This window comes from Glandiceps talaboti, chromosome 1 (assembly GCF_964340395.1).
Source record: "Glandiceps talaboti chromosome 1, keGlaTala1.1, whole genome shotgun sequence".
Classification (NCBI taxonomy): Eukaryota; Metazoa; Hemichordata; class Enteropneusta; family Spengelidae; genus Glandiceps; species Glandiceps talaboti.
Genome location: NC_135549.1, coordinates 28,066,997 through 28,080,972, shown reverse-complemented (window position 1 = coordinate 28,080,972; position 13,976 = coordinate 28,066,997). Strand labels below are relative to the sequence as shown.

The window sequence follows — 13,976 nt, the reverse complement described above, 5'->3', positions numbered from 1 at the left end:
ACATTTTAAATGCCAGGTTTAAATTCTGCCAATTTCAAGTGATGATGATTATTAAAGTTATACTTCAATAAGTAGAATACTGTTAGTCCATTTTAAATGAATATGTAGACTCCCCCCAAAATGTATAAACTCGGCTTATGCCCGTTAACTAAATCATAATGCAGAAACAAAATTTCATCAATTATTGAATAATTCTTGTATCAAAAATATTTAGACCACTTTCTAGTTTTGTTTCTAAGCAAAAGTTAAAATTTTAGGAAGATGTAACTATATTATGTTTTGTATGGCAATCAGGATGTATATGTATTTGTTAAACTTTTAATTGTTTGGTATGTGATTGTTGTCGTTTTCTTTTCTGAATCAGTTGTGAATGAATCAGCTGCTAATAAAAGGATGTTGCATATTTAGTAAACATTTACAATTTGTCTCATTGTTTTGTATGATAATTTTGTATCGTTTTCCAGTATTTTTCGTCATTCACCAAACTAAGGATATAGGGGACCTTGTTACTATGAACCAGTGACATAGGGAACATTGTCACTATGAGCCAGTGACATAGGGAACCTTGTCACTATGAGCCAGTGACATAGGGAACCTTGTCACTATGAGCCAGTGATGTAGGGGACTTGTCACTATGAGCCATTGACATGGGGAACCTTGCCACTATGAGCCAGTGACATAGGGGACCTTGTCACTATGAGCCAGTGACGTAGGGGACCTTGTCACTATGAGCCAGTGACATAGGGGACCTTGTCACTATGAGCCAGTGACGTAGGGGACCTTGTCACTATGAGCCAGTGACATAGGGAACCTGTCACTATGAGCCAGTGACATAGGGGACCTTGTCACTATGAGCCAGTGACATAGGGGACCATGTCACTATGAGCCAGTGACATAGGGGACCTTGTCACTATGAGCCAGTGACACAGGGGACCTTGTCACTATGAGCCAGTGACATAGGGAACCTGTCACTATGAGCCAGTGACATAGGGAACAATGTCTCTTTGGGCCAAAGACGAGTAATGACAAGGGATGTCATCACAAGTTTTCTCTGACAGAATGAGAAAAAGTATGATGTTTGGAGAACTAAATAACTTATTCCTGCATAATCCAAACAAACATTAGACCAGGAAATAAGTTGTGTATTTTCTATTCAAATTTGCACAACTTGACTTTTGCATGACTTAATCCTCTTTACTAGTATGATTGCATAAACTGTGTTTGATTTGTCCACATATACCTCAGTGACAGCGTGTATCCATCGTTAACAGCTATAAAGACCCCAAATGGAAATGAAAACATTAATGTTGCTAATATGGTGAGGTAGCCAGCAATACCTGAATAATAAGTAACTGACAACACATGATCTTTGTGTGACATTTATACCTTCACTTTGTTAGAAAAAAAATTGCCAATTAGCCCATGACCTCTGTAACCCCATGAATTGTCATGCTGGTCAACTGACATGTTTCTCCCTTCTTACCATACCCCATTTATATAAACAACTCAGATTTATATTCTCACCAACTTTCAGGGGTTGGTTATGTTAACGAGAAGCAATTTAAAATCTTTTGTTCACAATGACAGACTACCACTATACAACTGAAAACCCAGGGTCACACAAGGTCATGAATGTGACCCATTGATGAATTCAATTAGATTTTATAGTCAGTCATTGAAAGTAGTCATCGGGTCAGTGAACCATAGTATAACATAGTCTAGACAATATCACATTAAATTACTAAATTATGATATGACTAGAATATTAACTGCAAATAATAACTTGGCCTATTCTGCTTACAAGTTACAATATGGCAATTAATTGCCAACTGTTTGTTTGCTATCACTCATACAAGATATTCTTAAATGACTATCACATTTCATGTCATTTAAAAAATATATAGCCAGTTGTACATATTGAAATTCACCCTATGAAGTCACATTTCCTCCCTACCCCCAGACTAAACAAACACACCCATACCATACACTCAGCACACTACCCCGGCTACCCAGCAATTAAAATTTAGTCACGTACGTGTCGTCTGAAAAATACTGAACAAATTTTTTGAAACAATGATCCTTTGTATTTAGCGAAACTGCACTGGGAACGACAAAGGTGAGATATGTTGACCTATTTCATTTGAGCATTGTAACTCAAATTGTAAAATTTTAGAATGCTGGAGACTGAAGAATGTATGTTGTAAACCCTATGTTTGGAATGTGACAGATTGAGCAATTCAATGAACCGTGACAGCAACTGCTGCGGTAACATTGTCCTAAAGTACACAGTGTACATACTCTGTATTACTTTACATGTGTCACGATGTGATTTACCACTCCCCATGTTGTTGAACAGTCAACTACCAAAGTTCAAGAGTTTGTTTGACACCTGAGGATAATCTGACGGACCAACACGGAATTAACCTACAAAGCTATGCATACATTTTCAGTCACGTGACATGCATGTCCGAAGGTTATGCAAGGTCAAGGACAATAAGTTGGCAAGCAGTCAAAATTTCTCCATAGAAAAAAACCCCTAAAATTGAATGCAACTTCCCTCTCATGACCCATAAAGCAAGCTCTGTTAGCATAGATGTGAAGGATTTAACGCTACACTATTCCGACATTTTCAGTCATCCTTCCTAGTGATCTAGGATAGTGGAATAGTGTAGTAACGTTAGTCCTCTATGGTGTCTACAGGTAGTTGAAGCTCTATGCTAACTAGAAAGTCTTTTGTTATGCTGTGAAATTTGATATTTGGCATTATACCATTTAAGGGGTGAGATCTATAGCTCAATGTAAGATAAAAACTAAATTCTTTTAGGAGTGGGGGGGGGGAGGGGGGAACCATTTTAGTTCTCATCCTACAAAAATAATTCAACTTTCAATGGAAGCTGTTTTGTAGCCCTATAGTAACAAAATAATCTCAAATTGAGAAATGGAAGAATTTTCGCTATAGTAAATGCATGGCACTAAAATGCATTTGTAAATTCAGTTTTTCTTCTATACAATATTGGGTTATATTAAATTCTTGTGTTCTGATTATTTCAAAGATCTAGGTGTAGTCTTCCACATAACCATGTCCTGAATAGTATGAATGTCATTTTTTCATTTGACAATTCGTTTGGTAACCATAGATACAATATGTTTATTATCTGTACAGTTGACTTGCTATGAGGCAATGGTTTGAATTCATTTGTAAAACTATATGAAAATTCACATCCTCTCAATAATTGAAAACTACAGGGTGATGACGATTACTTTCATTTGTGCTTATAAATTTCATTATATTATACTTCAGTGTTTTCACTTTCATTTTCACAGATACATCTGTGATGTCCGGAATTCTTAGTATCATCATCGTCATGGTTATTATTTAGTTAAATGTTTTAACAGTGATTCAATAACTGAAAATACATTTTGTAAAATGCATTTGTATCAGCAAATAATTAAAACCTTTTTAAAATTACAAATTTATAATTCTAGATCTTATCCTAGCAACTGAATGTTGAAGAGCGCCCTCACTCATCAGTAGCAGTTACTCCAGCTGAAACTATGATGGATTTTTTGTATCATCTAAATGTTTTGTTTTTTCCTAATTTGTATAAAACAATTCAAACCCATAAAATAAAATAGGGTAACTGCAATTTTCGAAATAGAGGTCAAATTTGCCAAAACTGAATATGGGAAGTTTTATTTAACAAAAATGATATATGATTTTATTCTGTAATTTAGGCCACCGGTCCTTAATACAAGTTGTCAAAGTGAATAGACAGCATATAGAAAAAGAATAATCTGCAGGCCATGTTAAGTGTGCTTCAAAATTACAAAATAAAAATAACAAAATTACAAAGATTCAAGTATTATATTATTTCTCATTTTGAAGCTATAAAACAGGAATTTGGACAACCTCATCAAAGTGTGAGGGTTTTGTGAACACTGAACTCAACCATTCAATGACTTTATTCGCTAATATCTTTGTTACATGGACATGATGACTCATCCATAAATCTCCAACACACTAAATACTCATCCACTGAGAGGAAGTCTACGATGACTGCCCTTGGTGCATTTTGCCTCTGATAAAGGTCTGCGATGTCATATATCAAAATTGTACCCAAAATGTGATTCTGAAAATTCATTTCTTTGCTGCTTGGATGCCATATTTTCCAAAAATTTCAGAGTGAGGCATGATCGAGTGGAAGTTGATGTGAAAAGGTAAATGTTAAGACAAAGTTTTAGGTGTACGGAATGAAATATTAGTTTAGTGAAAGTAATGTGCAACAATGAAGTTGGGGAACAGGTCAATTTATGTATAAAATTTTAACATAATACAGTAGTGATTAAAAGACATACTTTAAGCAGTAGTCAGTTTTCCCATGCATTGTACCACTTATTGCAATAAGGAATCTCAGTAAAATGACTAGGAAACTTGGTTAGATATTTAACTACTTACTACCCATACCTAAAACAATGTCCACACTTAATACAAACAGTTCATTTTCATGACCCACTCCCAATCTCAAGCCATGTCGCCCTCTCCCTCAACCCCCACCCCGTCAGTTGTGTTAATGTTGCCCTCAACCCCCACCCCGTCAGTTGTGTTACACAATGGAATTATGTGTGTATAATTCCTTTTCCCTAAAGTGTGTGTACTACATGACTACAACATTCATTGTCAATAATTCCACAATCACAATGTGAAACTTATTTTTTGATGATCTTTATTCAAAAGTATTACATCAACTGAGTACATAAACTGAAAGAAACTTGTAGTGTGAAGATGTAGATGAATAAATTTGTGGAATACTTTGGAAACATACTTGGGAGTGTAAAGGAAAAGTCTGGCCGGACTTATTTCTGCCTGTAGTACACTTGTATTGATAATGGCTATCAATTTGAAGGAAAAGTCCAGTCAGACTTATTTCTGCCTTTAGTACACTTGTATTGATTACTGCTATCAACTTACAGGAAATGTCCAGTTAGACTGAAATATGTCAGTCTGACTGAACTTTTCCTTAAATCACTGTAACTAATAATAACTCACTGGTTTGTACTTCAGCTCCAGTACTACAAAGTATATGAGAAAGGCAAGTGTGTTCACACGGCGTGTGAATTACTTCAGGAATTCAATGATACAAAAACACAGATATGTTGCCTTTTACTTACTTAATTAGTCATACCAATGACTACTTCCAATTCTAACCTCTTTTAAGACTCAAAACAATACATTTCTATCATTTTAGGGCATGTTAATATAAACACACTCACATACATAAGACTGTAGAAGATGATGATAGAAGTGAACATATATTATACAAAATTGTTTGCTTTTTGCCAAAACAATATTTCCTTGGATATTTTCAAGCTATTATTTCGTTTAAACTCTCACAACATTTTAATCGGTTCTTCAATGTACAGTTTTACTAGACTATTTCCACAAAATATTGGTATCTACATGACCTGTAAAACTGCTTGACTTTTCTCTGTGTTTTTTGTGTCCATTGGGGGGCAGTGTTGTGTACCAGACAATGCTACTACATGTTGTACACAATAAAAGATCTACCTCAGTTCTGTGAAAAGTACAAACACAAAAATGACATGATACAAGAGACATCAATGAGTAATAACGCATCTATTTTTTTTCTTCACAATTCTGCTATTAATTCTTCAATTTCTTCTTTCGTCATCATGTGGAAATTATTTTCTGGTGTGACTGTTGCCATCTGAAAGAGAAAGTATTATCAATTAAGATAAAAGTATAGTACACTTTATTTTCAAATTTTCTTTGCATCAGTCTGCAAACAGCCCTGACTGGTTTCTAAGTGTTGTTTCTCGTGGCTATCTGGTGAGGCTCAACTTACTGGAAAACAACATTGTCAACCTAGATAGCCAAGTCTCTTGGCTATGTTTCTCTCTTACAGGACTGGTGGGTGGTCAGTACATAAAAATCTTGTATAAACTATTGCATTAACCATGAAATGAAAAAAAAAAGTCATCTATTAATCAAATATGCCAAGACAGCTCTTTTCTAACATCCCAAGTCTAGCGATACACACAACATCTTTATTATACTAAATCACCCCAAAGTGTTGATAGAGGGCGCTATGCAACATGGACTCACACATCACAGCATTAGTTTTAGTAAACACTCGCAGTGCAGTAAAAACAGGCTTCTTATGAAAACATTACACATGGACTTGATGATTTTAATGGCTGCAATTGTTTACTTTCTAACTGATAACCAACATTTCAACTTGACTACTTCTACATCCCCACTGTGCACGGCACCTATGTATGTAATTGTTTCTTTTGTATAAGAAGTTGCCTGGGGGTGTGTATTATATGTCATATCACATGAGTGAAATACCAAACCTACATCATTTTAGCTGTAATTAGTCAGTGGATGTCAGTGGATTGTGAGTCAGTTAGTCTACACTTGAAATTGAACGGATTAATATCACATAAGATTTAACACACCAATTAGTCAGCCTGGGTTCTCACTAAATTCTTGAATTCTACACTTACCTCAACATTTGTAGAATTGAGTTTCTCTTCCATGACTTGTTTTAATATATTCAGTGATGATTTACTGGCTTCCTTTAATGTCATTGACTGCAAATGGAAATATGTTCGTTTAAAAAAATAAGTATTGGCACTTACAGTTTGACAAATAGACATAGTTGTAGATTAACTGATTACAGTTACTGTGCCTCGCCAGGTGAAATGTTTGCCTATTTTAACTCTTTCCAAAACGGTTTCTATTGTTTGATCTGAAACATACATTACTTTCAGATTTATTCATACGGAATGGGTAGAAAACTAAGGGCTCAGCGGCTAAGTCTCTGGAAATATGAGCCTTATAAATTAGATTGTATACTATCTATCACATTAGATTGCAGTGTTTGCATTTGTACACTAACATATGGAGCTTTTATGTGCTTAATGTAATACGTGTATTTCCTGGGTAAAGGGATTTACTGTTGTAGGCATAAAACAGAAACACAGCTGACTCCCTGGCTTGCTAGCGCAATGAAAAGTGACGTTCGATCATTTTCGCAATTCGTTCACATGTTCACAAAATGTTACTTTCATTGCATTTCCACAAGTACATTGAACTGTTGAATGCACTGCACACCATTTCCAGACGTCACATGGATAGAAAACCCTATAAAAATTGAAGTCAATTTTTGAGTATGATGACAAGGCACTGATAACTTTAAAGTTTACCTTGTGATAAACTTCCTGTAGAGCTGACTGTGCACCCTCTGATCCAGAACCAATGGCTTTTGCATTGTATTCAATAAATGTCCCTGAAGGATCTAAATGAAATCTATTCAAGCAAAAAATAGATGTTTTATGGTTAAAGAATGGAAAGCAATTCATCAAAATAACAGCTACGTAAGGTAAAGGGAAATACTTGTACTTGTGGTGTTTCTGTTACACTTGTATACGATACACTATGTGAAGTACAGCCAATGAGAGCACTGCAGGTACTCATATTAATGTCCGGTGTACATCAAACTGGTACCTACATATCACAAGATCTGTTGTATTCAACACAAGACATACTCAATCACACTATCCACTACAATCTTATGAACTGTGATTTATTTTGTTACTTGTTAAATGCAACAACACGAGTTACATCTACCCAGACCAAGATAGTTAGAGTACAAAAACTTCCCTCACACTGCCCTATATTCAGATTTGGATACTAATGAGAGTGATACCAATTATGCTGTGGCTAAAGTATGATGTTATTTTCAATACTACTGTTAACATACAGACTGAAGCTATCAATGGTCAAGTTAGTCTGGATGCCAACGTGGTTTCTACCCAATTGAAGGTCTAAATGGTAATGATACTGTATAGGAACTACACTATGGTCAAGTGGATAGTTTGACCATACCCAACAATACATGTTTTCTGTGGCTCCAATCTTCCTCCTTGTGAATACGAAGGACACCGCAATGCTGCACAATACGTAGTTCAAAGACTAGACTTGGTGTTACTATAAATAGCTCTGTAAACACCAAGCCAAGGGAGATGCACTTCAAAGAATGTGTTATGAATTTAATATTACCATCAACAACTGTGCTATGCCTAAGTTGATCTCATCTGTAAACTTATGAAGTAATCACAGCCACATGTTGCAGGGCAGACAATTACAAATGCAGAAGTCAATCAACATGAGATCCACTTAGATTTTAGCAGTGCTGTTGGTGGTTGGTAATTTCAAATTCAACATACATTCCTGTGCTTTGAAGTGCATTTTTTCCCTTGTCTTGGTTTGCAGAGCTCTAGTAACACCCAAGGCAAGTCTCTGGTGTACTATGCAACAATGGTGACCATGATAACAATTTCCAAATACTTGTATTTTTTTCTTCTGAAGAATATAAATTCACATAATGACTTACAGTTTTGGTACACTGTTATCCATTCCTGCCAGTAACAGTGCTACACCAAATGGGCGACTCTGAGTAAGAAGAAATAGTCAAAAATAAATATTTTCATTAACAGTTTTTAAATCCAAAGAAAGCAGCTCATTATAGAAGACAAACTCCAACAATGCTTAGATTTGTAAATTTGTGTTGAGTTGCCATGACTTTGATTAGTGCATGGCTGATGACATGGGTAGTTATGAACACAAGGTACACATTCATTTTGCTCCTTGCCTTGATCAAGCCATGCAAAGAGTGTGACCTATGAGTTGCTGGTATGTGTCACCTTCAAACTGTTAAGGTATGTTTCACTACAACGATACAGCACTGCCAAAAATATTCATCAGCTTGCCAGATTAAAGGTTATATCCCATACATTGTGTACAAGCAGTTCAATTTTAGTATATAGCATTGAGCTTTTTATCTGTCCTGGTTCAGTGATGATCCTCATCAGGGAGATAAATTCCAGAATTAGTGTTGACCTCTAGGTGGCAGTATGATTAACCAATTATAGTCTGTTAGGTAGTTTGATGCCATTGTATATAACTTACCATAGCTCCAACATCTGCACTGTCATCACCAAACTGTAGCGCTAGGGTTTATTTACAGAAATAGTACTTACCCTGGCCCCTACATCATCAAAGTGTAGTGCTAGGTTTCATTACAATCAGAGAATGAGAGATACAACTTACCATAGCTCCAACATCTGCATCGTCGTCACCAAACTGTAGTGCTAGGTTTGATACAGACTGTGTGACACTTTCTACCGACATCTTTTCATTGTAAGTGAACCAGTGATTCTGTATGGAATACAAAATATCAAATTTGCATATACATCATAAACTTTCAAGAAACAGTCTGATAATTATTATTATAATGATAATATTCATATTTGATTTGGCAAAAATCATAATGAATATGTGTGCAGAAATCATGTTCACATGGAGAATACATGTATAGTTCATGGTTCCAAGAATCAATATATTGAAATGTCCCATATTCACATGGTTTGAGAGAGGCCACAGCAAACAACTACTTCAACCGAGCATAGAGGTTCACTAAGTTTGCGATCAGAAAAAAAAGACAGGGTTACATAAGGTACATGTAAGGTTACATGTCATCAGACAAATAGTCTGTAGATGATGCGTATTTTCTGACACTTACCTGTGCCTCCACTCTTGCCTTGTCAATCATAGTTCTGGAGTCTGCTATCAAACCACTCATTGCACAACCTGCAGAGAAATTATTGTAGTGTATGATGCAGTCACTTCACTGTTTAATAGTTGTATCTTATGACATGACCATGGTATGTGTTAAGGTACACAGATGAATACAAGAAAAACAAACTGTTGTATACCTAACAACAACCACACAGCAGCAAGAGACTTCACAAAAGTCATCATTACCAAATCTCAAAATTGAGAAATATGCACGCTGTCAATTCTTTATAAAATTGAAGTTGAAGACAAAAAAAAAGGAGACTTTTATTGCAAACAGTTGGATCCTACTTACATCATACAAGTTTGGCAAAATTAATGTCACAAAATATATAGGCCAATTTTAAGGTATGATATTTTGTAATGTAGTTTGTACTGCATTTTTTATTTTGCCATAATGTTGATGAATTCTATAAAAGTGAAGTTCATTTGCAGAAAGTTGTAGACTATTAATGAAATGGGAGAAATTGAAAGTAAACATTTCTGTACATTAGTACATTTACATGTACATTAATCTAACCTGTCAAGAAGCTATGCTGGCTACCTAGGAAACCTACCATTGGAAGACAACCAAAAATGTTTGTTTCTATGCTTTGGAATCATATTTTGTATTAGTCCTGAATTCAGAACATAAATAATTTACCTACATGATCTACCTGACATATACTTGTGGACACATGACAAGAGTACATTTAGTTTGTCATTTGCATACAATAACAGCTGATGATGGCTGGCCAAGTAATTTAGTAAAAATATACTAAGTAAATTATTTACACTTGGACTTTGAAACTAACCTGTTTGCTACCCAGCAATATAATTTCTTGTAAACAATCAAGATAATCTACCTATACTCTTTTATTATGTAAAAATCTTTTTTTCAGGGAAACACTAAATACTACATGTAGTCATTCTCCCTGGCATCACTGCAGTATTGTTTACTGTACAGTTGTGCTGCCTGGGGAGGTAGTGGTGGTGGTGGGGGGAGGTGGTGGTGTTATTTAGTGTTTCTTTCAAAAAATCAAAAATGATATACATACCTATATGACTGTCTATCTCCACTATCTTTTCAATACTGGTTGGTTCCATTAAAGTGGATGTGATTCTCTTTTCTACTGCTAACACTATACCTTCTGATGTCAGAATACCAATAGCTGTGGAACCAAGCTGAAAAAAAATTTACACAAAAACAATAGACATGAACATTTAAGTTTGAAGAAAAATTTGACTTTCTAAATAGAGTGTATGAGGCCAAAAAAAAAAAGAATTGTTTCTGGTCAGGTAAGTTTGTCTAAAGTGGTGCGACAACAATTTTTTTTTTTATTCTCAACAAACCTGTCACTCAATCTACTATTTATGGCAGTTACTGTTCTTTTTATTTAGTACTTTAAAGCAAGTGTGTATGTGGGGCAGATGTCATTTGCTTGTTCATCATTGGCTCCGCAGTTGTCTTCATTGAAGTAGGGAGGGTTATTTTTGTGTTTCTCCCCCGAATCTGCAGATTGCCTCTGCTAGACAAACACACATATACAAAAAGACCGACGCGAGGGTATTTAAGTGATGTGCAGAAACAAGGTTTTTATTTTGACCTTATAATTATATCATTTCCTATATCTAGTTTTGTTCAGACAAGGAATTACAGTTGACAATGGGGCCTTGTAACTCTTACAAACTGCGATGTAAAAGTTGAAACTTTTGGTTGGTACCGACCATAAATGACCTGCTTTGGGAGAAAACTACTGATTCAAGTCAACATGACCTGATCAAGAAGGCTAAATTTGCTTTTTTTTAAAAACTGTATTACAGTCTACTGTGTTTGATGTTACCATCTGTTTATAAATCGGGCGACACGTCTAGCGACTCATTGTGACAAAGGCCCCTTAGGTCACTCATTTTTGCCTTGGCTGAACAAAGATAAATATTGGGGAATAACATCTACATGGACTAGTTAATCAATTTCACACTTGTATTATTACAAACCTTGATAGCCTCTATTGCATATTCTACTTGGAAAAGACGACCTTCTGGTGAAAATGTATTGACACCTCTGTAATAAACAACATAGAGCAAAGAATAATTGAGTGTTATTTTGTACACAAACACACACACACGTGACACACATTCTTTCTCTCTCTCTCTCTCTCTCTCTCTCTCTCTCTCTCTCTCTCTCTCTCTCTCTCTCTCTCTCTCTCTCTCTCTCTCTCTCTCTCTCTCTCTCTCTCTCTCTCTCTCTCTCTCTCTCTCTCTCTGCAGCTTGATGATTCAATTACTAAGTGACGACACAGTTTCAAAAAATGGCATTCACTGTGTTGAGTACTTTTATCAACATGTCTGAAAACAACATTTATTTGAGCTGTACAGTACAATACAATGGTGAATGAATTGGATCAATAACATTTTCACATACAATGTAGCCTGCTGGAAATATGGAAACCTGTAGTACATTTCATCAATTGTTTGATAAGAACAGTGGTAATGAAAGGCCAGCAGAACTTGAAATTTGTATTCAACAGTGAGCCTAGTAAGTAGAGGCCACAAAACATCTTATCAAGAACAAAATGTACTACATGTATATGTCTCCATACTTCCAACACTGAGCAGGCTGTGTCAAGCGTTATTACCACTAGTAATAGTAATATAGTGACAGTTGTAATACCATCATCATTTCAATATGACTATGTTGAGGTATGACAAGTTACCAAACATCTTACCTATATGTAGTCCTTATATAGATTTGCTATTGTCACTTCTTAAAAAGTCACAAATATATATTCTCAGTTCTTTATGAAACATCACTAATACATGGACTACAGTATATAGTAAGTACTTTGTAAGGTGAAAAAACAAAATATCCCACTCACCTGTCATATTCTGATCTTGTGAGAAACATTTTGATAACTTTACTGGTCTTGGTGCTATCATAAGAAAGATGAAGACAGACAAGTAAGTAAGTAAGTAAATAAACTTGCTGAGACTTTATCAATATTTGTGGTTGGGGTTGGCCGATGTGTGAGGGCGCCCCGTCACAGCGTACATTACAGACTTGTCATATATGAACTATCAGTAACAGATCCAGACATGGATCAAGGAGTTACTGCTTTCAGTTTTCTGAAATATACCTGATTGTGTATTCAAGTTTTGAGTTGCCTTGGACTACATTTACTCATACAATACTAGATATTTGCAGGTTCTCAGCTGTTTTAAATGTTTACAAAACACTAATCATTAATTATCTGTAGAATTTATGATAAATAATAATGAAAACAGCTCACATCACATTGGTTCTTTTTGGTATTCACTGGCTACCTGTCCATTATTACATGATTCAATACAAAGTACTACTGATCACCTACAAGGCACTCAATAACACTACTCCTGGTTACATCGCTGACTATATTAACAGTAAACACGCAAATTGTCCACTTCCCTCAAATAACAAAAGTCTATGGAACAACAGTATACCACTTGAACTTCGCTCTTCGACAACTGTCGATAAATTAAGGATATCAAGACACACATGTTTGCAAGAGCTTTCTCTAACTTTTTTACATTGTTCTACTATTGTTCCTGTTCAACGACACAGAACATTACGTCGTAACGGATTTTGGCACTATACAAATTCTTTTGATTGATTGATTGATTGATAATAACATTCAGTTTATAAAAACATTCCTTTTATCAGTTCTGTAAACCTCTTTAACATGTTTAATATCATTCCAAATAATATCACACTCTTTAGTTGTTTTATTGGTATAACATAAAAAAATAGTTTTGTTCTTGTAGACTTTTTCATTCATACATAGAATACGTGTATGCAAGGGTGTATTGTGAGCTCTATATAATATAATACATCCATGCATGCCCATGGTATGTACGATCGTGGGTTATGCTTCCATCCATGTAGCTTTGAAACCGTTTACAATCTCACAAGTCTTTGAAATGTTTTACGAAGAAAGTACAATCCACTTGGGTATCCCAGGTATCTAACTGGGCTTGGTCACTACGATTACTGTAAAGTGTACGCAAATGTTAGCGAGTTTTATCCGATTCATATGGGTTTGTTGTTGCTGTGTGAAATAACATGACAAGGCAACTTTGGTTCGGTTTGAGTAGTGATGATGCAGAACAAATGAACCTGAGGGTGTGCTGTTCTTTTTATGAAACAAACGTAACATGTGACATGCAACAATTTTCCCAACGTTCTATGAATACCTAAAACAGTACGAGAGAATTCATATCTGCCTTTGAAATACAAAATACTGTCATTCTCACCTTGCACGTTGCTAGACTTCTGCTGCCAATGCAATATGGCGGAAAT

The 13,976-nt window shown here is 35.4% G+C and overlaps 1 protein-coding gene across 1 annotated transcript; it reads right to left on the bottom strand.

Annotated features, from left to right (window-relative positions):
- Positions 1–4,748: 4,748 nt before the first annotated feature.
- LOC144432492 (proteasome subunit alpha type-5-like) lies at positions 4,749–13,970 on the bottom strand. Its single transcript, XM_078120712.1, has 10 exons — positions 13,931–13,970; positions 12,520–12,573; positions 11,639–11,705; positions 10,699–10,825; positions 9,609–9,676; positions 9,137–9,244; positions 8,421–8,479; positions 7,231–7,333; positions 6,529–6,615; positions 4,749–5,726 (listed from the first exon to the last, which is right to left on the bottom strand). The coding sequence occupies exons 2-10, from the start codon at positions 12,546–12,548 to the stop codon at positions 5,649–5,651; spliced, it is 726 nt and encodes a 241-aa protein (XP_077976838.1). The 5' UTR covers positions 12,549–12,573; positions 13,931–13,970; the 3' UTR covers positions 4,749–5,648.
- Between the last annotated feature and the right edge of the window lie 6 nt (positions 13,971–13,976).